The following is a 27,561-nucleotide window of genomic DNA, read 5'->3' as shown; positions in this document are numbered from 1 at the left end:
CCGTGATGTCATCACAGGTTCTTTACCTCCTCCAGCTGAATGGCCTGGAAACGGACTCCTCCCACGCAGGATCACGTGGTCGTGACATCACGAAAGGTCTTTTTAGCCTCCTCCAAATAGAAAAAGCCTCTAATGTATGGGCTTCTGGGAGGTATAAGGTCACGTGACGCGGGAAGAACGTGAAATAGGCGGTGAAAAATAGCTCTTTAGGTAAGTGTCCTGTGTGCTGGGCTGCGGGGCGTCCTCTCCATGTTCTGTGCGGTCTCCTGTTGGGGTCAGGATTAGGGACAGGTTTACAGTCAGGGAGGATTTGGTGGAGAACATTTGGTCATAGAAGCCCATACATTGTGTTTGGAGGTGCAGGTAAGTGTCATTAACCCCTTCACTACCAGCTCTCTGCTCTAGAGGTACTGCCTGGTCATTATTCACATCAGGAGGCGGATAAAGGGGTCCTCCGAGCACAGACCTCCTGGAGTATTACCTCTATGCTGTACAGTGACTTTTATACCGCAGCCGTCATCTATGTGCTGTATGGCGGTATTATTGCTGTACGGTGACCATGTTTTGGTTGGGGACAGGACGGTTTGCAGCACTGTGTAGGTTGAGGACATGGGCAGCGCCGGCTCCTGCGTCAGAGGTCCCGGGAGCGGTGAAGGTAAAGCGCGTATTCACCGCTCCCTGGGGCCCCCTTGTCCGCTAATGCCGGGTTCACATCATTTCATTTTTCATTCTTTTGATCCGTCTGAACAGGAAATTTTAAATAACGGAGCCTGTATTTTGAGCATCCGTTACGCACATTTTGCATCCGTTTTAGCTGTTTCTGTCTGAGATCCGTTATTTTAGACTGGGGGGGAAAAAGGATCTCTTACAAAAACGGCTAAAAGGGATGCAAGATGAGCATAACCGATGCTCAAAATACAGGATCCGTTCTGACAGATCAGAAAACTAAGTGGTGACGTGAGCCCGGCCTAGGCTGTACTGAGCAGGGCCGGGACAAGGTACTTTGGTGTCCTCGGCAGAGCAGACAGATTGGGCCTCCCCCTCCTCTCTCCAAATCTATTCACACCGGCCCTGCTTTCTAATAATGGGATTTAAAGACCTTTTAGAAGACGCAGTCACAGTACACCCGGTGTAAATCCACGTGGCGTCTCCACAGATTTCACTTTTCTCCTCTTCTCCATTTGGTCCAGACCGGGGATGCGGCCCTTCAACTCTTGCAAAACTACAACTCCCAACATGCCCTGATAGGTGTAGGCCGCCTGGGAATGTTGCAGGTTAGTCATCCCTGGTCCAGACCACCATGCACAGACGACTTCAGGTCAGGGATGTGCAGCCCCTTCTGCTATATAAGAAGACACCAGGGTAGGGCTGCAGTAATCTAAAAAGAAAAAATGAATTAATAGACTGTTTTACTTTATAAAAACAAATAAGACCCCAGTGGCATCAGCTTTTTCCCACCAAGTGCATAAATCACTGCAAAAGGTGCAACACAATGATATGCAACTGAGGTATGTGGGAGCTTGGCTGTGAGCTGTATCTTGGCACCTTTCAGACCGTGTTCACACACCATAGGTAGTTTAGTGGTAGGACCCATGCCACACTGAGATACCTTGACGGTGGTGCAAAGGGCTCCAATGTGTTCCTGACTGGAATACAGTGGCTAAAGTGTCAGTTTTTAACATCATCTTGAGGGATTAGCCAGTATTGTCATTATGGTGCACCTTTTGCAGTGATTTATGTATTTTTATATTTTCATCCACACATTATTCCATCTTGTGTAGGATGCTCTTGTGGTACATGTGGTCCGCTGCCGACATCCTCCATTGTATGAATTTTTCCTGGGGATTGCCATTAGCAACGGATCACATGCTGAGGAATTTATAAACACGCCACAGTGTTTGGGGTTTTTGAGCATTTCCTCCCATGGCCACTTTATTTCAGTTATTTTTCTCTCCCACCCCGATTGCACAGCGTCATTGGTTGCTATGACGCTGGGCGCCTGGCCTTAGTCATGCCCCCACCCTCTCAGTTTCACCAACTTAACTTTCCAGCAGGAGCGCTGCCGACACTCCATCGTTCTGAGCTGCTCTGCGCCTGACGTCACACAGCGCATCAGGTCACGGCGTGCGTATGTCAGAAGGCCAGTGCAGCGCGGGACCATGGACGTGCTGAGAAGTGTCCGGAGGCCCCCTGCTGGAAAGGTGAGTATTCCAAGAGTAGCGGGAGGCCTTGGTGCGGGAGTAATAGCAAGCACTCCGCTCCGTGGTCACATGACACAAACAAATCTTCGATGTAAAAAATATTGCATTGAGGATTTTTTTTATTGTATCGAATTACTCGCTTTAATCGGGGGGAGGGGGGGGGGGGTGTTATAGATTTTACATTAGGGCCCTGAAGATGAGGTTACACCTGTCTTCACTCTTTGCTTCTGCCCCCCCTCCCCAATCCACCTGCCCCTTTAACATGCCCATCTTGTAGATTCTACCGATACTATACCCTCTGCTGCCCTGTATGCCCACATTACTGTACTGACAGTTCTACCTTCTGCCCCCCAATTACTGTACTGCCAAAATAAATGACCCAAAGGACACGGATACAGTACTAGAAATTGATGGACCTCAAAATTAACACAGACGTCTTGACAGATCTTTTAATTAATACAAACTTCTGATTAGACCACAAATTCATAGAGACCCCTGGATCAGACCCCAAACTTTTGTGGCCCTTACAATGTTAGCACTTTTTTTGTTATTAGTGACCTCCCAGTGGCATTCCCAGCCCCCCCCAAACTTGATAATACCGGAGACTTAAAGGGGTTGTCCCACTTTGCTTTTTTAATCTTATCAGCAGTAGATGTCCTGATAACTTCCTGGTTCTCAGGCAGTTGAGTGAAGGCCACGCCTCCTCATGACTCACCCTGCGTGCTCGTTCATGTGTATGAGGTCATCCACATGGAGCCGTATGTGAGGTCCCGCCCCCCCCCCAGTATAATAAACATTGAGTGCGGCCCCCCCCAGTATAATATACATTTAGTGCGCCCCCCCCCCCCCAGTATAATATACATTCAGTGCGGCCGCCCCCCCCCCAGTATAATATACATTCAGTGCGGCCACCCCCCCCCCAGTATAATATACATTCAGTGCGGCCACCCCCCCCCCAGTATAATATACATTCAGTGCGGCCACCCCCCCCCCCAGTATAATATACATTCAGTGCGGCCACCCCCCCCCAGTATAATATACATTCAGTGCGGCCACCCCCCCCCCAGTATAATATACATTCAGTGCGGACCCCCCCAGTATAATATACATTGGTGGCGCAGTGGGAAGTGCCAATGAGGGTTAAAAAAATAAATAAAAAATTAACTCACCTCCTCCAATTGTTCGCGCAGCTGCCGGTCTCCTGTTCTATCTTTAGGACCTGTGAAAGGACCTTTGGTGACATCACTGTGGTCATCACATGGTACATCATATGATCCATCACCATGGTAATGGACCATGTGATTAGCTCAGTGACGTCACCAAAGGTCCTTTCACAGGTCCTAAAGATAGAACAGGAGACCGGCAGCTGCGCGAACAATTGGAGGAGGTGAGTTAATTTTTTATTTATTTTTTTAACCCTCATTGGCACTTCCCACTGCGCCACCAATGTATATTATACTGGGGGGGTCCGCACTGAATGTATATTATACTGGGGGGGGGGTGGCCGCACTGAATGTATATTATACTGGGGGGGGTGGCCGCACTGAATGTATATTATACTGGGGGGGGGGGGGGTGGCCGCACTGAATGTATATTATACTGGGGGGGGGGGGGGGTGGCCGCACTGAATGTATATTATACTGGGGGGGGGGGGGGCGCACTGCGCCACCAATGTTAATACAAATGCAGGAGGTGGGTGCCGGAGTGAAATAGCCGGCACCCGACCTCTATGATAGGGGGCTGCGATCAGCGGCAGTTAACCCCTAAGGTCCCGCTCCCTGTCATAGAGGTCGGGTGCCGGCTATTTGATTCCGGCACCCGCCTGCTGTATTTGCGCATGCGCGGGCGTGCGCGTACTTGTAGGAATGGAGAGGCGGCCCGAGTACTTGTTCAGCCGTTGTGCGCAGGCGCGGCACAGCGATGCGGCCGGACGAAAGAGGCCGTATCCATGGGATACAGAAAACAACAAAGGAATCGCTTTACATGATTTTTTGAATGAAAGGTAGCTTTTGGATAATAACATGGATAGGAAGATATGTTGTGTGGGGGTAAATAGATTAGATAAAACCTATTTTATGAAGTGGGACAACCCCTTTAAGTAACTTAAAAAATCCTGGTTGTAACTTAAATAGCACTGAGCGGTCCTGAGGGGAAATCAGGGCAGCAAAGTGGGCATGAGTGTGATTTAAAGGGTTAAATGACTTTGGGCTGCTGATCTCACACGGCCAGCAGACAGGGGGTGATGCCCCGCTGAGTTCAGCCTGGCCCGAACAGGTTATGGGCACAAGAAGTGGCATCAAAGCGGGCTGACAGACACATTTCACTGATTTGAACAAGAATGTTATTTTTAAAGTTCTTACGTCCAGAACCTGGTCGGGCACAAGAACTTTAAAAATACTAGTTGTTGAGGGTAATTTTAATAGCTCAAAGACCATCAGTATTTGGGTTTAATTCTTGTGATTCCAACTGATAGGACGAGGGCAGTCTGAGCTCTACATTTATGAAGTGATCTACCAGATTACAGCTTTAAGCCTCATTCACGGGTCATTGTTCCACGTCAGAGGCATCACCGGCCATCTTTTCATGGACTTGAGCATGGATGTGTGAATGTGGCTTTATACTGGTATTACCGCTGTGACCTGTAGTTGTCTATAGTGGTGATATGAAGGTGTGACATGCTTTTGGCCTGAAACATGGAGGAACTGCCTTGATACAATTTATCTTCTCCAGCGTTTCCTCTTCTTGTCTCCAGTCATTGTATTTTACATGGGATTTTCTATGATTTTTATATCGGCTCATCTTCTTTCCATTCAGGTTCCTACAATCTAGGATCTGCTCTGTGGATATCTCCTATATAAGATCACTCTCCTGACTGACCCATCAAGGATGGATAGAAAAAGTGACAAGATGGCAGAGAGTATAATAAATCTCACCCTGGAGATCCTCTTCCAGATTACTGGAGAGGTGAGCGATTCTGATGTCACATTACATCATCTTCTCTGTTACTAACAGATAGACATGACTGGAGAGGTGAGGGACATTTTATATTTATTACTGTGTCTCTCCAAAACTAGGAATACACAGTAATGAAGAAGACTTCTAGTGAGCATTGTCAGGACCCTGTAGCTGAAGGACGGGGAAGAAACCGAAGCCCAATTTCCTGGCCAACACCTCACATCCCGATACATGAGAAAGTTCATAGAGAGAAGATCCTAGAACTCACCAACAAGATCATTGAGCTGCTGACTGGAGAGGTGACATTGCTGGGAATGCTGGGGCAATATACAGTAGTGCTATAAAGCTATCTGGGTGATGACAGTATAATTGTGTTGTCAGGTTCGTATAAGGTGTCAGGATGTCGCTATCTATTTCTCCATGCAGGAGTGGAAGTATTTAGAAGAAAACAAAGATGTGTACCAGGACGTCAAGAAGGAGGATCACCAGCCCCTCAAGTCTATAAGTAATAAACCTGACTAAATACACACAACTTCTCATTATTTATATGTAAGGAATGAATTCAGTCACTGTATGCTTTTCCTACAGTTAAAGAAGAGACAACAACGCCAGAGAGATGTCCCAGTCCTCCTCTTCCACAGGATGATTCAAAAGAACATCACAATGTTCCACAGGATGATCAGGTAAATGGAGATAAGGTCTCATGAAAGGTTCCCTATGATCTGTAGAAGGGCCGGGAAGATCTTGTGTTCAATCTTGTTTTCTTCAATAGTATTATATGCGTTATCCCTGTATAATGAGAAAGGAAAGGAGATGGCAGGATTACAGCTAACTATAGACCTTACATGTCATCTGGATCTTCTCAAAGTTATCTTGCTGTAGAGACTGCTGGCTGGGATAAGGAACCAACAGGCTGGATTTATACAGGATACCTGCAGATATTAGTAGCAGATGTGGATCCACACTGTATTTTGAACAGATTTATCCCCTCTTCAGTTATGTGGATGCTGATGCAGGGGAACCACCAGGCTGGTACCTCTTGAAGTAGTCTCTGTACAACTGACTGCTGACCCACGGGGGTCAGGAGACACCGTTGTGGAGCACCAAAGGCAGGGACAGGTCAAAGTCAGAAGTACATGCAGTCATATAAATGGTTCAATGTCCTGGCAGGCAACTTGGGGTCAGAACAGAGATCAGGTAAGAGTCAGGTCAGCCAAGAAGGTCAGATCCAGAAGTCAAGCTGAAGTCTGTACACAGAACAGGCAAGTAAGGCAATGTCACACCCTTACTTGAAACTTGTGTACTAGAACCTATTGCTCGTGTCTGTCAATGGCTGGGAGAAATTAGGGTGCTCTTGATGGCCTTTAAGAGCCAGAAAGAGTGTGTGCATGACCTTCGGCCAGTAAGTGCTAATGTCAGCAGGGTGCAGGCTTCAGCTTGTGTGGGGGGACAGCATTATTCCAGCAGCCGGGACAAATGGGCAGGAAGAGAGGGATGCCGGTGGGACCAGCCCATTTGTGTCCTGAAGTTATGGAGTAGGGGAGCCAGACAGCAGGCATGGCCACCAGCAGGAAGGAGATGAGCTGAAGGCACAGACTTCCGCCATAACAGATGACTGCTGTCATTTCATCACTGGTTATCATAATAATATTTTCCGGTTACATAAAACATTCCACATGACTCTTACAATATTTGTTTCACAGTTTTTCGGTCCAATTAAAGATCTGAAAATTATTAAGGTTGAAGAGGCAGATATGGACTTTGCCACAGATAACCACCCAGGTGAGTAGTAACCACTACATAAAGCAGAGAAGACTCACAGATTCTGCTCCTTCACTGGCTACTGATGACTCCTGTATAGTCAGGTAGTGGTGGCAGTTTGAGGGTCACATATTGTACTTGCTGACAGGTTTTCCTTTATTAGCACACAATTGTTACCGATACCAGGTGTCCCACAGTATTGATCAGAAGGTTGGGGTTATCACCCATTCTTCTAATGCCGCATGCACACGACCGTTCTGTTTTTTGCGGAACCCTCTTTCCGTAGTACTTAGAGGCTTTACTGACACTTCAGAATTTTTGGGGAAAAGGAAAAACCTTATGGTAAAGCCGAAATAAAAAGAGCCACCAATTACCAGTAGCAGCTGCCTGTCTGACCATAAAGATTTCACAATGTTCTGCCCTAAAGAAGTAATTATAGGAGGACAAATCCCTAGTGGTCAGTGACAGCTTGCCGGCCATTCTGCTCACCCCTTCCTGCTAAGACTTCAACCTTATCCCCCACCCTGCACTTGGATCCGCAAAACATGGATAACCGGCTATGTGCATTCTGCATTTTGTGGAATGGAATTGCCGGCCCCTAACAGAACAGTCCTACCCTTGTCTGTAATGCGGACAAGAATAGTACTTGTTCTATAATTTTGTGGATTGCACGGAATAGACAGCACTCCATGTGCTTTTTCGCATCTTTTGCGGCCCCATTGAAAAATGCAGATCGGATGCGGACCCAAACCACAGTCATGTGCGTGAGCCCTAACTGTTGGATTTGCATGAAAACTTAAATTTGATTATTTCAATGAAAATGTTTTATAAGGGCTGTTTCACACGAGCGGATGCCGTGCGTGACATCCGCTGCGTGAATGACAGCCAAGACCCGATGCGGACAGCAGAGGCACGGAGCATTAACATGATTGATAATGCTCCGTGCCTCTCTGTGATCTCTTTACTATGAAATCACAGTGAGATAAAGTTGTCACTGTGATTTCGTCGTAAAGAGATCACAGAGCATTATCAATCATGTTAATGCTCCGTGCTTCTGCTGTCCTTATCGGGTCTTGGCTGTCATTCATGCAGCAGATGTCACGCACGGCATCCGCTCGTGTTAAACAGCCCTAACTGTCTCAGTGTATATCAAAGTGTGACCTTTATTATTGTTATAATATTGTTCTTGAGGATCCCTACACAAGGCACACAAATGGATTATGGATAACTTATAAATTGGTATATATGATTTCACAGAATATATAAAAAAAATGCGCTATATTATCAGAAGATGTCCAACAAATAGTCATGTGCAAATTAATTGGGACATGAAAATGAATGTCATTGGTTCTCCTTGAGATGGCCATTGTATTTTCCAAGCTTTTTACCTTCTGGTGTAGAGATGGATATCACTCTGAAAGCGCTCCAAAATAATTACTGTCAACAAAAACACAGATTGGTTGTTGTGGAGGAATTGAGTGTTTCAAGAATGTGAAACTGGATGAGTCACTGAGTCCAACAGAAAATTTCAGGAAAGGATGCCGTGGAAGAAACTGGAACACTCCATGTACGAATGCTCTAATGGGAAGAATAAGCGTCATCAATGCTCAAAAAACAAGCGGAAGGACATTCCTTGGGGTCAATGTCCGTGACATCTTGTCAAGTACCAAGAAGCGCATGTTTTTTGCAAAGAAACATTAAGAATGTACTCTTAAGAGTTGGGAAAATTTGATTTTTACATTTTATGACGAAACTCCCTTTGACGTGCTAGAACATAGATTAGTTCGACATTATCTTGAAGATTCTCTTCACCCAATAACTCCTATACAGGTATCTGGAATTTGCTGCATGGGAACTACTTGGAGTAGTCTTTGTTTGCCTGATGGCTGATCCACTGGTGTTCAAAACTGAGGGATCTGTCTGAGATCAGGGGAGGCAGAGTGTGAACCCGTTAAACAGTCCAAAGTGAGGCACATGTAATTAGTGTCAATATCTGGGAAATGGCAGAACTCTGTACACACGTAGACAAATACAGCACACCTTTGCAGGAACTATCAAGGTAGATAACCTATTGCTTACGCACCCTTTCTTTAGAGGAGTACACAAAGGTGTCCAACCATTGGCTGGTGTGAATTAGTGTGCGCATGCTGGTCCTTTAAGAGCTGGTTGATTGTGTGCGCCTGAGGTGCATGGGGATGGCGGCAGGCAAGTAACCCCCACCTTGTGCTCTCTTTGGTCCAGGCAGTTGCAGGAATTTTTTCAATGGAGCAGAAGTATCAATGTTCCCAAGACCTCTCCTCCACACAAAAACCTTTCCAGTCTATCAAAGTTTTACCTCTAACATTCATAATACTCTTAAATTCGTACACCCTTTCTGTACTGACACGGGAAGCAGGAGCAGACCTTCTGGAATACTGATTGAAAATAACTGGTTTTAGGAGTGAAACGTGCAAGGTTAGGAATACGTAACAAGGCAGGAAGGCATAACTTCTAAAAAACCTGGTTCAATTGTTTCAACACCTCAAAAGGACCAATGAAGTGAGGTGCCAACTTAATGCTGATGTTTCTTGAGGGAAGCAGAAATCGAGGTGGAGTCCTGTGATCAGCAAACCTCCTTAGGTGAGTAGAGGCCTGTTAGTAGGGATGTTTTTGGTTCTTACCAGATCTAGGTGAAGTTGCTGACCAACTGCTGGAACTCCAGAGGAGACGGGTAACAAAAGAGTAACCCTTAATTCACAGCCATAAACTATGAAAAAAAAGGAGTATTACCGGAAGACTCACTAGAATGGTGATTATAAAAAAAATAAATAAAAATCCACTTACCAAAGAGAGCAAAGTAGGCCACCTCAATTATCATGATGTGCAGACATAAAGTTTTGCAGATAGTTGGCCAGGATCTGATTGACATTCTCCACCTGAAGATTGGACCGTGGATAATAGGCTGAGGAAAAGTCCAGTTTGATTTCAATTAGCTTGCAGATGGCTCTCCAAAACTTAGAGGTGAACTGTACTCCTATTGTGAGACCAAGTAAGAGGCACAAAGTCAGCCATTTTCGAGAATAGATTAACCACCACCGAGATTAGCATGTGGCCAGGGGAAGAAGGCAGGTTGATGATAAAATCCATGGAGATATGCTGCCACGGAACCTCTGGCAGTGGAAGGAGTCCTGCAGTTTTTTGTTTTTTTTTCTGATACCTGTCCTGGGCACAGGTATCGAAGATAGGAACAAAGTCTCAACATCTTTAGAAACAGTAGGCTAACAGTAATGTTGAGAAATCAAAGTAATAGTCTAACGAAAACCGGGATGACTAGCAACTTTGCAACGATGTACCCACAGTAGGACCTGTTGTTTTTTTTTTTTTTTGTTTTTTTTTGTTTGTTTTTTTTCTCTTTGCCAAAGGGGCAAAAGTTTAGTTAGGCGATTTTCTTTAATCTGTACAGGATCAACTGGGATCATGCAGGCAGGATCTATGATGTGCTTGGGGGTCCTCCACCTGATCCTTAGCATCAAGAGTTCAATAGGAATTGTGAGGTGGACGAAAATGCAGAATGCAATTGAAGCGAACTAACACTATCTCATGTGTTAAAAGTTGTCTACCATTCAACACCTTCTTGAGTCTGGAACAAATTAGAAGATCAAAAGAGATTTAGTTTAGTGAAAATTCTGGCTCCACTGAGCTGATCAAAGGGTTTAGGGATCAGCAGCAGAGGATGTACATGGTCAAAGAGACTCGTCCTTCTTGACAAAGAAGGAACATGCACCTGCTGGGTGAGGAGTATTTCCAAAACCCCTTTACAGGTTTTCTTTTACATATGTTGGTTTGAGTCTAGGTAAAGACAACAGATAGATGTGGCCATATGGTGGAGTAGTTCCTGGCGCAAGGTCGATGGGACAGTCATAAGAACAAGGTAATGGCAGGGTCGCTTTCATGTTGAATAGATCTGTGTAGCTGAGGTTTGCTGGAAGTAGGCCTTCAAGACTCTAAGGGTCTTAAGGAGCATGGGCAGGCTTTACATAAGCCAAAAAGCGATGGTGACACAGGATCCCAATGTAGAATTTACACCAAACTCAATAGCACTCCAAGCAAAAGAGGACTGGTAGATACAGGCAGAACATAGTGTTATCTTCTCTGTGAAGTATTCCCAGTTGAAGCTCTATGGGCACGATGAGGTACTGTGTGGATTCTGGGAGTGCCATCCCATTGAAAGATGTCACCACCAAAGATTTCTCCAGGCACACTGTGGTTATGCAATGCCGAATCACTGAGGCCTAATGCAGGGATTTCGCTGCCGAGTCTAGTAAGGCCTGCACAGTAAAGAGTTTCATCGTAACACATAAGATACAGAAAGATTTAACTTTGGTGAGATCTTGTTAACCCAGGGTCATCTCTCCATTCGACCCTAAGCCCTGGAGTTTCCTGCCTTGAGGCAACAGTTACACACTAAGTGTCTTTTGGCATCACAATATGTGCGCAAATCCTCTGTGTACTTGTCTCTCCTCCACAGATTATCCAGTCCTATCTAACTGCATTGGCTCCCAGGCTTGAGATGCAGGAGTCATAAGCATGGGGTTCTGTAAAGTAGGTGTCAATTTAGGATTTCTCCTTTCCCGTGCCAATGTCTTGAAGTGCTCTCTGAAATGGAGATAAATTTGAATGGTAATCAAGTCTTCCAAGGTCGATGGGACATCATGACATACAAGTCCGAGACCCTCCCAGAACGTTGCCAACAAAGCCTCATTGTTCCAACATAATTCTAAGGTTACGGTACGGAATTGTATGGCATACTGCCTGTTTCTGGGGTCAGAGGTGCGGAAGTGAAGAGGCTGTTGGAAGTGGTACGACCAGTTTTCTTAAAGACCTTGCAGAAGGTAGCCAGGAATTCCTGTAGGTTGCTGTTCAGGGGGTCACTGCGCTCCCAGGGGTGAGTGGCCCAGGTAAATGCTTTACTGGACAAGAGAGAAACCGGTAAGGCTATTTTGGGCAACTCGATAGGTAATGGGTAGGCCAAAGTGAATGATGCAAAGATTTAGGAAGCCTTGGCCACTTGTAGAAAGCGGCAGATGCAGACTGGAGCTGCCGGAGGCAGGCAGAGTTTGTGCATATCCAAGGTCAGGACACACTGCAGAGTATCGAAGTCGTTAAACAGGTAAAAGTTGCGCGCATAGGCAGACTGTCAAATAAAATAGCACATCTTCACTGGTTAACTAGACAACTTGGAACCTAAGCTCAGGCAAGGAGTGCGGGCAGTTCATCATTTATAACAGAAGCTGATTAACAATTAGAAGCAGCCATGCAACTGAACAGAGAGCAAGGAGAGGTAGAGAGTGATAGAAATTCAGTGAATAACGTTCCTAATAGAAGTAGCGGGATGGCAATGGACATGGGCTGCTGATGCAACTGAATTGATGCCTAAGAAGTTGAAGCAACTAATAAATATTCTGTGCTAAAACTTTTGAAATTCCAATTTGTACAGTTATTCTCGTCCTCTATTATCCTTCTTGGTCCAATTCATTTGCACAGTATTATAACTATAGGAAAGGATTTATCCTGAAAGATTTATTGGTACACGATTGAATGAACCTCTATCTAAAACGATTAGTAGATGGTGGCTGGAACAACCTATTGACTTTCATAGATGTGGAAGATTTAATGCTTCTGATTTTATCTTGCATCAAAAAACTGCTTATAAATGCAATGGATAAAAAGACTTTTGTGATCAGGCAGTTTATTAACTGCAACATTAAAGGAATATAGAGTAACTGTGTGGCCATGTGAAGCTGAGAGAAATGATATGTTAGGGAGACCATACAAGAGCTATGTCGTAGAGACTTCAACTTATTAACATAATAAATACAGGGGAAAAAATTGGCAAGGCACATTAGATAGTACCATCAAGAAGTCCACAAGGCTCTCAATTTCTGGAGACTTTTGTTGATTAACCTAGACCCCAGAAAAAGGGAATTTGGATATTTTATTATTCTATAAGATGAAGCCAGCTGGATCAATCAACTGGGTGCATTGAGCTCAGGAGGTATGAGTGAGTGCTTCTTTTACTCACTTCATGGGACACCAATTATGATTTGGATTCATTAATTTTTATAATCGTACAGTGGGGAAAGTAATTTTTATCGTACAGTCATGTGAAAAAATTAGGACACCCTTTGAAAGCATGTGGTTTTTTGTAACATTTTTAATAAAAGGTTATTTCATCTCCGTTTCAACAATACAGAGAGATTAAAGTAATCCGACTAAACAAAGAAAACTGAAGAAAAGTCTTTTCAAGATCTTCTGTAAATGTCATTCTACAAAAATGCCTATTCTAACTGAGGAAAAAGATAGGACACCCTTGCCCCTAATAGCGAGTGTTACCTCCTTTGGCTGAAATAACTGCAGTGAGACGGTTCTTGTAGCCATCTACCAGTCTTCGACATCGGTCTGAGGAAATTTTACCCCACTCCTCAATGCAGAACTTCTTCAGCTGTGAGATGTTTGAGGGGTTTCTTGCACGTACAGCCCTTTTTAAGTCACCCCACAGCATCTCAATGGGATTCAAATCTGGACTTTGACTTGGCCATTCCAGGACTCTCCATTTCTTCTTTTTCAGCCAATCTTTGGTTGATTTACTAGTATGTTTTGGGTCATTGTCATGTTGCATGGTCCAGTTCCGCTTCAGCTTTAATTTTCTAACTGATGGTCTCACATGTTCTTCAAGCACCTTCTGATACACAGTAGAATTCATCGTGGATTCTATGATGGTGAGCTGACCAGGTCCTGCTGCAGCAAAGCAGCCCCAAACCATGACACTTCCACCTCCATGCTTCACAGTTGGTATGAGGTTCTTTTCTTGGAATGCTGTGTTTGGTTTACGCCAAACATGTCCTCTGCTGTTGTGTCCAAATAATTCAATTTTGGACTCATCTGTCCAAAGAACATTATTCCAGAAGTCCTGGTCTTTGTCAACTTTATCTCTGGCAAATGTCAGTCTGGCCTCGATGTTTCTCTTGGAAAGCAAAGGTTTCCTCCTTGCACACCTCCCATGCAAGTTAAACTTGTACAGTCTCTTTCTGATTGTAGAGGCATGTACTTCTACATCAACAGTAGCCAGAGCCTGCTGTAGTTCTCGAGATGACACTTTAGGGTTTTTGGAGACCTCTTTTAGCATCTTGCGGTCTGCTCTTGGGGTGAACTTGCTGGGGCGACCAGTCCTGGGCATGTTGGCAGTTGTTTTGAAAGCCCTCCACTTGTAGACTATCTTCCGGACAGTGGAATGGCTGATTTCAAAATCTTTTGAGATCTTTTTAAATCCCTTCCCAGACTCATAGGCTGCTACAATCTTTTTTCTGAAGTCCTCTGACAGCTCTTTTGCTGTCACCATGGTGCTCACTCTCACTTCAACAGTCAGGAGCACACCAAACTAAATGTCTGAGGTTTAAATAGGGCAAGCCTCATTCAACATGCAGAGTAACGATCTACTAATTATGTGCACCTGGTGTGATATACCTGTGTGAGATCTGAGCCAATTTAAGAGGGAATACATGTGAGGGTGTCCTATCTTTTTCCTCAGTTAGAATAGGCATTTTTGTAGAATGACATTTACAGAAGATCTTGAAAAGACTTTTCTTCAGTTTTCTTTGTTTAGTTGGATTACTTTAATCTCTCTGTATTGTTGAAACGGAGATGAAATAACCTTTTATTAAAAATGTTACAAAAAACCACATGCTTTCAAAGGGTGTCCTAATTTTTTCACATGACTGTAGGTACACTTCAACTGTGAGACAGAATAAAGAATAAAAAATAAAAAAATGGAGAAAATCACATTGTATGATTTAATATGCATTTTATTGCCCTCCTACTCTGCGCTCATTACCTGTATTAATTGCACCTGTTTGAGCTTGTTACCTGTATAAAAGACACCTGTCTACACAATTGATCACACTCCAACCTCTCCACCATGGCCAAGACCAAACAGCTGTCTAAGGACACCAGGGACAACATTGTAGACCTGCACAATGCTGGGATGGGCTACAGGACAATAGGCAAGCAGCCTGCTGAGAAGGCAACTACTGTTAGCGCAATTATTAGAAAATGGAAGAAACACAAGATGACTGTCAATCTTCCTCAGTCTGGGGCTCCATGCAAGATCTCACCTCATGGGGTAAGGATGATTCTGAGAGTTCAGGAATCCAGCCATAACTACACTGGAGGGCCTGTTCAATGAACTGAAGAAAGCTGGGACCACAGTCTCAAAGATTACTATTAGTAACGCACTACGCCATCATGAATTAAAATCTTGCAGGGCACTCTAGGTCCCCCTGCTCACACCAGCACATGTCCAGGCCCCTTTGAAGTTCGCGAATGACCATCTGTATGTTCAAGAGGAGGCATGAGAGAAGATCATGTGGTCAGTTGATACAAAAATATAACTTTTTATGTCAACTCCACTTGCCGTGTTTGGAGGAAGGATGAGTACAACCCCAAGAACACCGTCCCAACAGTGAAGCATGGGTAGAAATATCATACTTCGGTGGGGCTTTTCTGCAAAGGGGACAGGTCGACTGCACAATATTGAAGATGGGTTGTGGCTGGGTCTTCCAGCATAGCAATGACCTGAAACACACAGCCAGGGCAACTAAGGAGTAGCTTAGTAAGCAGCATTTAAAATTTCCTGGAGTGGCCTAGCTTGTCTCCAGACCTGAACCCAATGGAAATTCTTTGGAGGGAGCTGAAAGTCAATGTAGCCCAGCAACAGGCCCGAAACCTGAAATATCTGGAGATGATCTGTATGGAGGAGTGCGCCAAAATCCCTACTGCAGTGTGTGCAAACGTGGTCAACTACTGGAAACGTCTGACCAAATATTCAGTTTCGGTGTCAAATATTTATTTAATGCAATAAAATACTAATTAATTAAAACATACATTTTTTATGGATTTTTTTTTTTCTTAGATTCTGTCTCTCACAGTTGAAGTGTACATACGAGAAAAATTACAGACCTCTCCATACTTTGTAGATGGGAAAACGTCCGAAATCGCTAGTGTATCAAATACTTACCGTATTTTTCACTTTATAAGATGCACTCTTTCCCCCCCCCCCCCCCCCCCCCCCAAAAGTCTTTGTGTCTTATAAAGCGAAGGTGACGCAAAGCAGGATGGCCATTTACTATTGAAGTAGCTCAGGAGCTCTCACTAACCGCTCCTAAGCCTGCAATTAAACTGTTCAGTGAAGGCCAACTTCTGCCGCCATCCCTCGCACTATTGAAGGAGCTCCGTGATTAAACAGTTGGGCTGGTGGCAGCAGTTAGCATTTAGTGATGCCGCCAGCCTGCGCCTCCTTTTCATGTCCTGAATTATTGAAGGAGCTCAGGAGCTTCACACACAGGAAAACGCTGTGCAGGGGGAGAGTATTAGCTGACCCCGCTCCAAGCCGTGCTCATCGCTGATGGCTTCAACTGGAGGTTTTACCCCCCACCCCTTTACCAAGGATCAGCCGCAGGTGAGCGCCATGTTACATGGGGGAGGCTGACAGATGACATGTGAGGAGAGAATCGCCTTCTCCTCTGCGCTGTACCCTGGCCATTCGCCTGAGCGGTTTTTGTGGCCCTGTTTTGTGTCTGACCTAAAGTCCCTGGGTGAATGTGTGTGTCAAATATGACTTAACTCCCCTCATCCATAGGAATCCATCCATGTACTGCAGTATATTGGTGGATTCCTATGGATGAGGGGGGTTATAGTTATATTTAATATAAACACTGTCCGTGGACTGTTCTGTAATTGGCACGTGTTTATATTAAATATGACTATATGGATGAGCAGGGTTATAGTCTTATTACATGCCAACTGCTGAACAGTACCTGGATAGTGGTTATTATTTAATGTGACTATAACATCCCTCATCCTTAAGAATACACCAATTCTTAAGGATGAGGGGAGTTATAATCACATAACTTTGCGTCATCCACAGACCACCATTAGTTCAAAACCCACCAAAAGCAAACCTTTTGGTTAATTTTTTTATTTTTTTTTATTATTCTCCTCAAAAACCTAGGTGTGTCTTATAAAGCGAAAAATATGGTATTTTCCCCAATGAATAACTGCTACACTGGGAAGTTTATGAAGTGGAGAGAAGCGAAAAATATACTAAATGTATTGGGGCACCTACTCATTAGACCTACAGTAGTTATTATGGCATCCCATTTTTAAGTCTATAGGCTTTAATAAGGAGTTGTTCTCCCCTCCCCCCCCCCCCCCCCTCCCCCCTCCTTTTGCAGCTAAACCAGCTTCCACCCTTCTGGGAAGGCTTTCTACAAGATTTTGGAGGGTGTCTGTTGGAATATGTGTCATTCATCCAGATATTGGCTCATAATCGCCATAGTTTCTCCCCAACGTGTGTTCTGTCCCCACTGATGGCAGCTGTGTGACTTTCCTTGTATCCAAGCAATGGAGCAGACCGGACCAGCAGAAGCTCAGGTTAGATGGACTCAAACGTAGATGCAGTGATTTGAATCAACGTGGGTTTATTTGACCCAAGTACAGCGACGATACAGTACTGTAATGGCTTTGGTAGTAGTGGTATTAATGCAGTCCCGTTGGTGTCTTTCCTGAGGCTAACTGCTGGTCAAAAACGGATGCCTTCTTGAGCCCAAAGTGTTTGAATGTCCCGTCACACAGCTATGAAGCACTGAAAATGGCTGCAGGAAGTGACATAGACCAAGGCTGCCTAAAACCACGCCCCGAACAGAAAAACTTTAATAACAAGAGCAGAGGCGTGCAGCATGCAAATTCTGACCAGCAGATGGCAGCAAGACATCAATGCACAGAAACAACATGGTAAAGGAGAATTGGTAAGGCTACTTTCACACTAGCATTAATATTTTCTGGTATTGAGATCCCTCCGTCAGTGGGGACAAAACGTAACTGAACAGAACGGAATGCTTCAAAATGCTTTCTGTCCTGGGATGCGGAGCAAGACAGATCCGTCATGACTCAATGAGGAAGGATCCGTTTTCTCTACCACAATAGAAAACTGATCCGTCCTCCATTGACTTTCAGTGGTGTTCATGATGGATCCGTCTTGGCTATGTTAAAGATAATACAACTGGATCCGTTCTAAACGGATGCAGATGGTTGTATTATCGGTAATGGAAGCATTTTTGATGAACCTTGCCGGATCCAGCAAAAACGCAAGTGTGAAAGTAGCCTAATACAGTGAACAGTTAAAGGGAACCTGTCCTCTTCAATTTTGCTATTAAACTTAAACTTATCCTTTCTAAATCTTTATTGTGTTTCCCCAGTCAAATAAATCACAATTAGAATTAAATCTGCTGCCGATTTAACTAACAATCTTTTCTTTACTTCCCGCCATCTTTGCAAATGCACATAGGAGTCATGTCTTACATCTCTCAGCCGAGTGCGCATTATTCTTATAATTTGAAAACGAGGTTGCGTCGCTGTGAAGCAGGAACTAACGTGCCGCTATCTACTATCGCTGGGGGACCGGATAGTTGGGAACATTTCAGCACGTTGTGGCAGAAAGGGCAATTGCGCATGCGCGCGGTTTCAGGTGTGATTTTGAGCAAAGATGCAGAATATTGGCTGTCAAAGTCTAGGGGGAGGGAAATAGGCACTGATGGTGTGAGGAGAAGGAATTCATTATGCTAATGAGCATAGCAGCGGGAAAGCTTTAGGGGGCGATATTAGGATATGGGGTCCAGAGAAGGTTATGGATGGATCGCTGGAAACTCTCATGGTAGACGAGATTTAAGGTACCTTTTAGTTTAATATGTAAAAACATGGTGACAGGTTCCCAACAATTCTGGAACATCTGTTCTTATGGCTCTAGGTTGTGCCATCCCTTTATTTCTACTAGAAGTTATGAATAATTGCCAGCAGTCTGCAGTAAGGGTACAGAGGGGAGGTAACCAGTTGCGGGGTGTACCTGCACAGTCTGAAAATGGCAGCACTGATTGGATAGAGTGAGTCTCTGCAGGTGCACCCCCAAACCCCGCCCCAAACTGGTTACCTCCCCTCTGTACCCTTACTGAAAGCTTATAGCAATTCATTCAGAACTCCTTGCAGGAATAATGAAGGAATGGCATAGAGCCATAAGACTAGAGGGTCCAGAATTGTTATTACATGTAAAGTGAATGCAGGCAGGAACCAAACGCAGGGTGTAAAGGGGTCTTGCCCCCAGACAGCCCTGCAGCCTCTCCTATTCACAACCTAGGACTGACTGCTTGCAGCCATTTAACTAGTTCCCAAAGCACACCTTCAAAAGGATTTTCCAAGATTGAAGTACTGATGACCTCTCCTCTCGATAGGTCATTGGTATCTGATCCGTAGGAGTCTGGCACCCGGGGCCCCTGCTGATCAGCTGTTCGCAAATGCAGTGGTACTTCTGTGAGGGCCATGGCCTTCTCCGTGCTCACCAAGCACAGCGCCATACATTGTGTAGCACCTGTGCTTAGTATTGTTGCAGCTCAGGCCCATTCACTTCTTTGGGGCTCAGCTGCGCCTAGGCCATGTGACCAATGAATGTGTCGTGACTGGTCTAGGGAAAGCAGCAAGAAGGCTGCGGCGCTACTGTGAGCGCTGGTGCCTTCTCGAATAGCTGATTGGCGGAGGTCCTGGGTGTCGGACCCCCACCGATCCAGAGGATAGGTCATCAGTATTTAAGTCTCCGAAAACTCCTTTTCATCTAACTCGGTTAAACATTAACATCATGTTAAATATGGAACAGGTGCTGATCTTATAATAGAATCGTAAGAAGTGATCTGTAGCGCCAAACAGAACATACCGTGGCATCACTTTCACCACTTATTACTGCTCCATATTAACTGATTACAGATTATACTGTATTTGGGAATGCAGTGGGTTTGTGTATGAATGTGGTAATGTGTATGCATGTGTAAAAGGTATATACTGCATGTATACAGTATATGGGGCACGTTTATTAAGACCAGCGTATGAGATGCCAGTGTCAATAGGCCGTATGCCTGGCGCCGGCTTCTTTATAACTTCAGCGGATCCACTGTTGCTTCTAAATTTAAGACCACTTCCTTACATTTAGACCATTTTCTATGCCTAACCCAGGTGTAGAAAGAGGTAAATGACAAGTCTTCTAATTTAGGCATATTTCTGTTTAATAAATGACCCCCATTGTGTGTCATGCCTCTGTAGTATGTATTCTATGTGTTTTGATGTATGTGTGAGTAAACCTTTTATTATAGAGGCTGGGTTCATATTATGATTTATGTTTAATGTGTACACTGGGACAACTGCTGATGTCAATGTGTCCACAGGGTTTTATTAGCCAGACAGAGGACCGTATAGTGTGCGTTTAGTCTCCATCTTGCTTCTATACATCAGTATTCCATACAACAATATACAGTAAAAAAAAGTTAAATGCCACTGTATGGTATCTGTCATAGACCTCTGTTCAATGTAAACAGGTGAAACTCAAAAAATTAGAATATCGTGCAAAGTTCATTTATTTCAGTAATGCAACTTAAAAGGTGAAACTAACATATGAGACTCATTACAGGCAAAGCGAGATATTTTAAGCCTTTATTTGGTATAAATTGGATGATTATGGCTTGCAGCTTATGAAACCCCAAAGTCACAATTCTGAGGTCCCCTTTGCTCAGGGGGTATGGAGTAATTAGCTGACTAGAGTGTGACACTTTGAGCCTAGAATATTGAACCTTTCCACAAAATGACACATTTTTCACTTTCAGTTGTAAAATTTTGCAAAAAAAACCCGACATCCATATATAAGTTTTTCGCTAAATTTATTGTTCTACATGTCTGATAAAATAAAAAAAATGTTTGGGTAAAAGTTATAGCATTTACAAACTATGGTACAAAAATGTGAATTTCCGCTTTTTGAAGCAGCTCTGACTTTCTGAGCACCTGTCATGTTTCCTGAGGTTCTACAATGCCCAGACAGTAGAAACCCCCCACAAATGACCCCATTTCGGAAAGTAGACACCCTAAGGTATTCACTGATGGGCGTAGTGAGTTCATAGAACTTTTTATTTTTTGTCACAAGTTAGCGGAAAATTATGATTTTTTTTTTTTTTTTTTTTTTCTTACAAAGTCTCATATTTCACTAACTTGTGACAAAAAATAAAAACTTCCATGAACTCACTATGCCCATCACAAAATACCTTGGGGTGTCTTCTTTCCAAAATGGGGTCACTTGTGGGGTAGTTATACTGCCCTGGCATTCTAGGGGCCCAAATGTGTGAGAAGAAGTTTGCAATCAAAATCTGTAAAAAATGACCGGTGAAATCCGAAAGGTGCACTTTGGAATGTGTGCCCCTTTGCCCACCTTGGCAGCAAAAAAGTGTCACACATCTGGTATCGCCGTACTCAGGAGAAGTTGGGGAATGTGTTTTGGGGTGTCATTTTACATATCCCCATGCTGGGTGAGAGAAATATCTCGGCAAAAGACAACTTTTCCAAAAATTTTTTTTTATACAAAGTTGGCATTTGACCAAGATATTTATCTCACCCAGCATGGGTATATGTAAAATGACACCCCAAAACACATTCCCCAACTTCTACTGAGTACGGCGATACCACATGTGTGACACTTTTTTGCAGACTAGATGCGCAAAGCGGCCCAAATTCCTTTTAGGAGGGCATTTTTAGCCATTTGGATCCCAGACTTCTTCTCACGCTTTAGGGCCCCTAAAAAGCCAGGGCAGTATAAATACCCCACATGTGACCCCATTTTGGAAAGAAGACGCCCCAAGGTATTCAATGAGGGGCATGGCGAGTTCATAGAATTTTTTTTTTTTTTTTTTTTTTTTTGCATAAGTTAGCGGAAATTGATATTATTATTTATATATATATATATATATATATATATATATATATATATATATATATATATATATATATTTTTTTTTTTTTTTTTTTCTTTTTTCTCACAAAGTCTCCCTTTCCGCTAACTTGGGACAAAAATGGACTCAATATGCCCCTCAGCGAATACCTTGGGGTGTCTTCTTTCCGAAATGGGGTCACATGTGGGGTATTTATACTGCCCTGGCATTTTAGGGGCCCTAAAGCGTGAAAAGAAGTCTGGAATATAAATGTCTAAAAAAATTTACGCATTTGGATTCCGTGAGGGGTATGGCGAGTTCATGTGAGATTATTATTTTTTTTTTTGACACAAGTTAGTGGAATATGAGACTTTGGCCCCATGCACACGGCCGTTGTTCACGGCCGTGGAACCGCGGCCTGGATCCCTCCTGAGAGCAGGAGCGCACGGCGTCACTGGTTGCTATGACGCGGTGCGCTGCCGGCACAGTACAGTAATACACTGGTATGATCTATACCAGTGTATTACTGTACTGTGCCAGCAGCAGGGAGCGCACGGCGTCATAGCAACCAGTGACGCCGTGCGCTCCTGCTCTCAGGAGGGATCCAGGCCGCGTGCATGGGGCCTTTGTAAGAAAAAAACAAACAAAAAAAAATATATATATATATTTCCGCTAACTTGGGCCAAAAAAATGTCTGAATGGAGCCTTACAGGGGGTGATCAATGACAGGGGGGTGATCACCCATATAGACTCCCTGATCACCCCCTGTAAGGCTCTATTCAGACATCCGTATGTGTTTTGCGGATCCGATCCATGGATCCGTAAAAATCGTACGGACGTCTGAATGGAGCCTTACAGGGGGGTGATCAATGACAGGGGGGTGATCAATGACAGGGGGGTGATCAATGACAGGGGGGTGATCAATGACAGGGGGGTGATCAATGACAGGGAAGTGATCAGGAAGTCTATATGCGTGATCACCCCCTTGTCATTGATCACCCCCCTGTAAGGCACCATTTAGACGTCCGTATGTGTTTTGTGGATCCGTAAAAATCATACGGACGTCTGAATGGAGCCTTACAGGGGGGTGATCAATGACAGAGGGGTGATCAGGGAGTCTGTATGGGGTGATCAGTGGTTCATAAGGGGTTAATAAGTGACAGGGGGGGTGTAGTGTAGTGTAGTGTAGTTGTGTTTGGTGCTACTTTGCACAGCTACCTGTGTCCTCTGGTGGTCGATCCAAACAAAAGGGACCACCAGAGGACCAGGTAGCAGGTATATTAGACGCTGTTATCAAAACAGCGTCTAATATACCCGTTAGGGGCTAAAAAATCTCCACAGGGCTCCAGATGGCGACCAAAACGGTCGCCAATGCGCCTTAAAATTTGCAGATGGCGACAAGACTTTTTAGTCTTGTCGCCATTTGCGACTGTACCGCCGCGATCCTGCGCAGCCTATGTTCTCTTCAGTAGCACAGTTAATGGCGAAGGAAGGAGTCCTTCCCTCTCCACTGTGACGTGGCCGCCACTACCACCAATGGGCAGATAGCAGGGAGGGGGAGGGGAGGAGCTGTCGCCACTGCGCTACAAATGAATGTAAAACATAAGTATAGGCAGCGGTATCACAGACCCGGCACCCGGCCTCAACAGGGCATGCGATCTGCGGTAATTAACCCCTCAGGTGCCACAGATCGCATGCCCTGTTATTGAGGCCGGGTGCCGGGTCTGTGATACCGCTGCCGACAGGAGTTAAAGAGGACCTTTCATGGGTACAAAGAATATGAACTTATTAGTAGCAGGCTGCATAGAGCGGCGCCCAGGGATCTAAGTGCACTTACTATTAGTCCTGGGCGCCGCTCAGTTCGCCCGCTGTGGCCCCCGGTAATTTCACCATTCAGAGCAAGGAGGAGGAGACGCCAGTGTCTGTCCTTCCCCCTGACAGCAGCGCTGACCAATCACAGCGCAGAGAGAGGGAGTTGTTTTTTTCTCCCTCTCTCTGCGCTGTGATTGGACAGCGCTGCTGTCAGGGGGAAGGACAGACACTGGCGTCTCCTCCTCCTTGCTCTGAATGTTGAAATTACCGGGGGCCACAGCGGGTGAACTGAGCGGCGCCCAGGACTAATAGTAAGTGCACTTAGATCCCTGGGCGCCGCTCTATGCAGCCTGCTACTAATAAGTTCATATTCTTTGGACCCACGAAAGGTCCTCTTTAATTACATTCATTGGTGATGCAGTGCGCCCTCCCAAAGCCTCATCCCCCCCCCCCCCCCCCCATTATCACTGGTCACAAGTCGTCGTCGCCCCCCCCCCCCCCCATTGTTATATGGTGGCCACAGGGTCCCATCCCCTCCATTGGTGGCAGTGGCAGATTACACTGCTGGGGCTCAGATCGTTACTATGGCAGCCAGGACGCTACTGGAGCCCTGGCTGCCATGTTCAGCTCCCTGCTGCTGTGTGCACAGAGCACAGGGAGATGTGTGAGATCCTATTCACCCTGATAGATCTCTATCAGGGTGAATAGCACAAGGGATGAAAAGATCCAGGTTCTAGTCCTAAGGGAAGAAATGGTTATTAAATAAAAAGTTAAACAAAAAAAACACCAAAATACTAAAAGTTTAAATGGCACTGGTTACACTTCTTTCAAAAAGTTTCTTTATACATGACCACATTGCTCCTCTGGAGTATTCTGTACTACAGTGTATGTAGTCAGTGTGTGAGACGGACACCACCTAGTAGCAGGGCTGTGGAGTCGAGGAGTCGGAGTCAATTTTGGGTACCTGGAGTCGGAGTCGGCAAAAAATGAACCGACTCCTACTAAATTTAAATTGGAATAAAAAAATAAAAAAGCAAGTTTAAATGTCCGAATTCATAAACAGTTATAATTAATGACTTCTCTACTGTAAGAATAAAGGCCAATGCATGCAGTGCCTCACGTAACCGCAAAACAAACGCGTTCAGTGATGTGAAGAAGCATGCTTTTCATATGCTTCACTATATGGTACGCAATGCACAATTAGGAGTGGCAATACATATACTTTGCATTGTGTTGTGTTCTGATGTTACAGGGAACACAACGCCCATGGTTTACCTAGCCTCTCACTGATAAGGGATTAAGTAAATATGTGTTTTGCAGGACTAGAGACACTTGTATAAGTGAAGGGAATGGAGGGTCAATAGTTCAAGACTGAAGCTGTAAACCATGGATGTCAAACTCATGGCCCTCCAGATGTTGCAAAACTACAACTCCCATCATTCCCTGATAGCTGTAGTATGCCCAGGCATGATGGGAGTTGTAGTTTTGCAACAGCTGGAGGGCCACGAGTTTGACATCCCTGCTGTAAACCATTGGAAAAACTGCTGTCATTCAGCTAAGGCTATAAAACGTGTAAACTCAGAATGTTATCTTAAACTTAAAACATGACTATGGGATTCTTCTAGGGAAATCATGTTTTAAAATAAATGTCCCTTCTTGGATCCTCCCACTGCCCTGTCTTCAGCAGAAGATCAGCACACAAAGGAGAAGGCAGCAGCTTCTGCCCAACTACCTCTCTGTGCTAGAAGAACTTCTTTCTTTCTTTCAAGGAATGTATAAAATACATTCGCATATTAAATACAGAGGAGTCGGAGTCGGGGAGTCGGAGTCGGAAGTACAAAAAACTGAGTCGTCGGAGCATTTATCTACCGACTCCACAGCCCTGCCTAGTAGCACTGACTCGCAGATCCCTTCATGATTCTCCACTAAGTATTTCACTAGAAAAGAGAAGTGATGAACACCCTGAAATGTGAACCTATGAGGATGCTGGCTTCAGCACAAGAGTGGAAAATACAAGTGAACAGCCTGGTGACCTAACATCATCTACTGGTCTACTGTTATCAATAATTTAATTTTGCTCTATGCTTTTTAAGTCTGTATAAACTTGTTTTAATAAATATAGTGTTAAAGAGGACCTTTCACCAGGATACATGTATTGAAATGGTTAATTACCTTACAGTGCAGCCCCCAGTGATGTCTTTCTGCTTATTTTTTATTTTTTTTGTCCCAGTTTGTCTTGGCGCCTCATATGCTAATGAGGCGATTCAGTTCAACTAGGCGAGGACTTGAATTTGTCCTGGGCGCGGTTATCTTCGCCCCGCTCTTAGCCAGGGAGAAGGAGCTCAAGTTCTCGTGAGAACTTGATCTTTTACACATCCCGAGCCGCGCGCCATCTTGGAGTCCTTGGCGGAGAGCATCGCGGCGGCATAGGCAGCAGCAGCATCCGCCGGGGACTCCAAGATGGCGCACGGCTCGGGATGTGTAAAAGCTCAAGTTCTCGTGAGAACTTGAGCTCCTTCTCCCTGGCTAAGAGCGGGGCGCTCTTGTTGGATGCGCTCGCAGCCAGGGAGAAGCTAGTTGAACCGAATCACCTCATTAGCATATGAGACGCCGAAATAAACAGGGACCACAGCTGACTAAAGCGGGGGGGGGGTCCTTTGAAAAAAAAAAAGGAAAGAAATCACTGGGGGCCGCACTGTAAGGTAATGTAACTATTTCAATACATGTATCCTGGTGAAAGGTCCTCTTTAAGGTTATAGTATATAAAAATAATAATCAGATTTGTCCTTGGCAGTTCAGTTTTCTGAGAGCTCAGAGGAACAACTCATATCTTCATATTTTAAAACAGATGATTGTGGTGTCATAGAAGATGCATATGAAGAGCATGTCATTCTCTCAGATGGGTCCTCATCATCTGATCCTTTGGATGGAGGCAGATCTCCTGATTCATCAAAGACCGTAAAGAAAAATAAAAGTCCTAGAAGAAGTGTTAAAAAAACTCAAACAGGGGAGAAGACTTTTTCATGCTCAGAATGTGGGAAACGTTTTAACCGCAAATCTATTCTTGTTACACATAAGAGAATTCACACAGGTGAGAGGCCATTTTCATGTTCAGAATGTAACAAAAGTTTTAATCGCAAATCAGTTCTTCTTATACATGAGAGAATTCACACAGGGGCAAAGCCATTTTCATGCTCAAAATGTGAAAAACGTTTTAACCGTATGTCAGATCTTATTGTGCATGAGAAAATTCACACAGGGGAGAAGCCATTTCCATGCTCAGAATGTGGGAAATGTTTTAACCATAAATCAGATCTTGTTAAACATCAGAGAATTCACACAGGGGAGATGCCATTTTCATGTTCAGAATGTGACAAACGTTTCAGCTATAAAGCACATCTTGCTAAACATGAGATAATGCACACAATGGAGAAGCCATTTTCATGTTCAGAATGTGGGAAGTGTTTTAAACGTAAATCGCATCTTGTTATGCATGAGAAAATTCACACAGGGGAAAAGTCCTTTTCATGTTCTGAATGTGGAAAATGTTTTCACCGTAAATCGCATCTTGTTAGACATGAGCTAATTCATACAGGTGAGAAGATATATTCATGCTCAGACTGTGGGAAAGGTTTTAACCGTAAATCGCATCTTCTTGACCATCAGAAAAATCACACCGGCTTGTAGCCATTTTCAGAATGTGGGAAATGTTAGTTGAGTCAAGTCTGACAATTCACACAGGAAAAATATTTTAAACCCTTAAGGACCAGGCCATTTTTTGCAAATCTGACGTGTCACTTTATGTGGTGATAACTTTTTAAAACGCTTTCACTTATCCAAGCCATTCTGAGATTGTTTTCTCATCACATATTGTACTTCATGACGGTGGTAAATTTGGGTCAAAATATTTCATTTTTATTTATTAAAAAAATACAAAATGTACAATTTTGAAGAAAAAAAATCAATTTTCAAAATTTCAATTTCTCTGCTTTTAAAACAGTGATACC

The 27,561-nt window shown here is 44.2% G+C and overlaps 1 protein-coding gene across 2 annotated transcripts; it reads left to right on the top strand.

Annotated features, from left to right (window-relative positions):
- Nucleotides 1-146: 146 nt before the first annotated feature.
- Nucleotides 147-27,374, top strand: LOC122934339 (gastrula zinc finger protein XlCGF57.1-like). Of its 2 annotated transcripts, none has more exons than XM_044289736.1 (7): nt 147-210; nt 5,016-5,165; nt 5,276-5,455; nt 5,583-5,661; nt 5,745-5,839; nt 6,860-6,938; nt 26,403-27,374. In XM_044289736.1, exons 2-7 carry the CDS (start codon nt 5,088-5,090, stop codon nt 27,239-27,241), a joined length of 1,350 nt encoding a protein of 449 aa, XP_044145671.1. In that variant the 5' UTR covers nt 147-210; nt 5,016-5,087; the 3' UTR covers nt 27,242-27,374. The 2 variants fall into 2 exon arrangements, with proteins under 2 accessions (XP_044145671.1, XP_044145672.1); XM_044289737.1 differs by lacking the exon at nt 147-210 and adding an exon at nt 236-363.
- The last annotated feature ends 187 nt before the right edge of the window (nt 27,375-27,561 follow it).

The sequence above is a fragment of the Bufo gargarizans genome, chromosome 4 (assembly GCF_014858855.1).
Source record: "Bufo gargarizans isolate SCDJY-AF-19 chromosome 4, ASM1485885v1, whole genome shotgun sequence".
Taxonomy (NCBI): Eukaryota; Metazoa; Chordata; class Amphibia; order Anura; family Bufonidae; genus Bufo; species Bufo gargarizans.
This window is presented reverse-complemented; position numbering and strand designations above follow the sequence as displayed.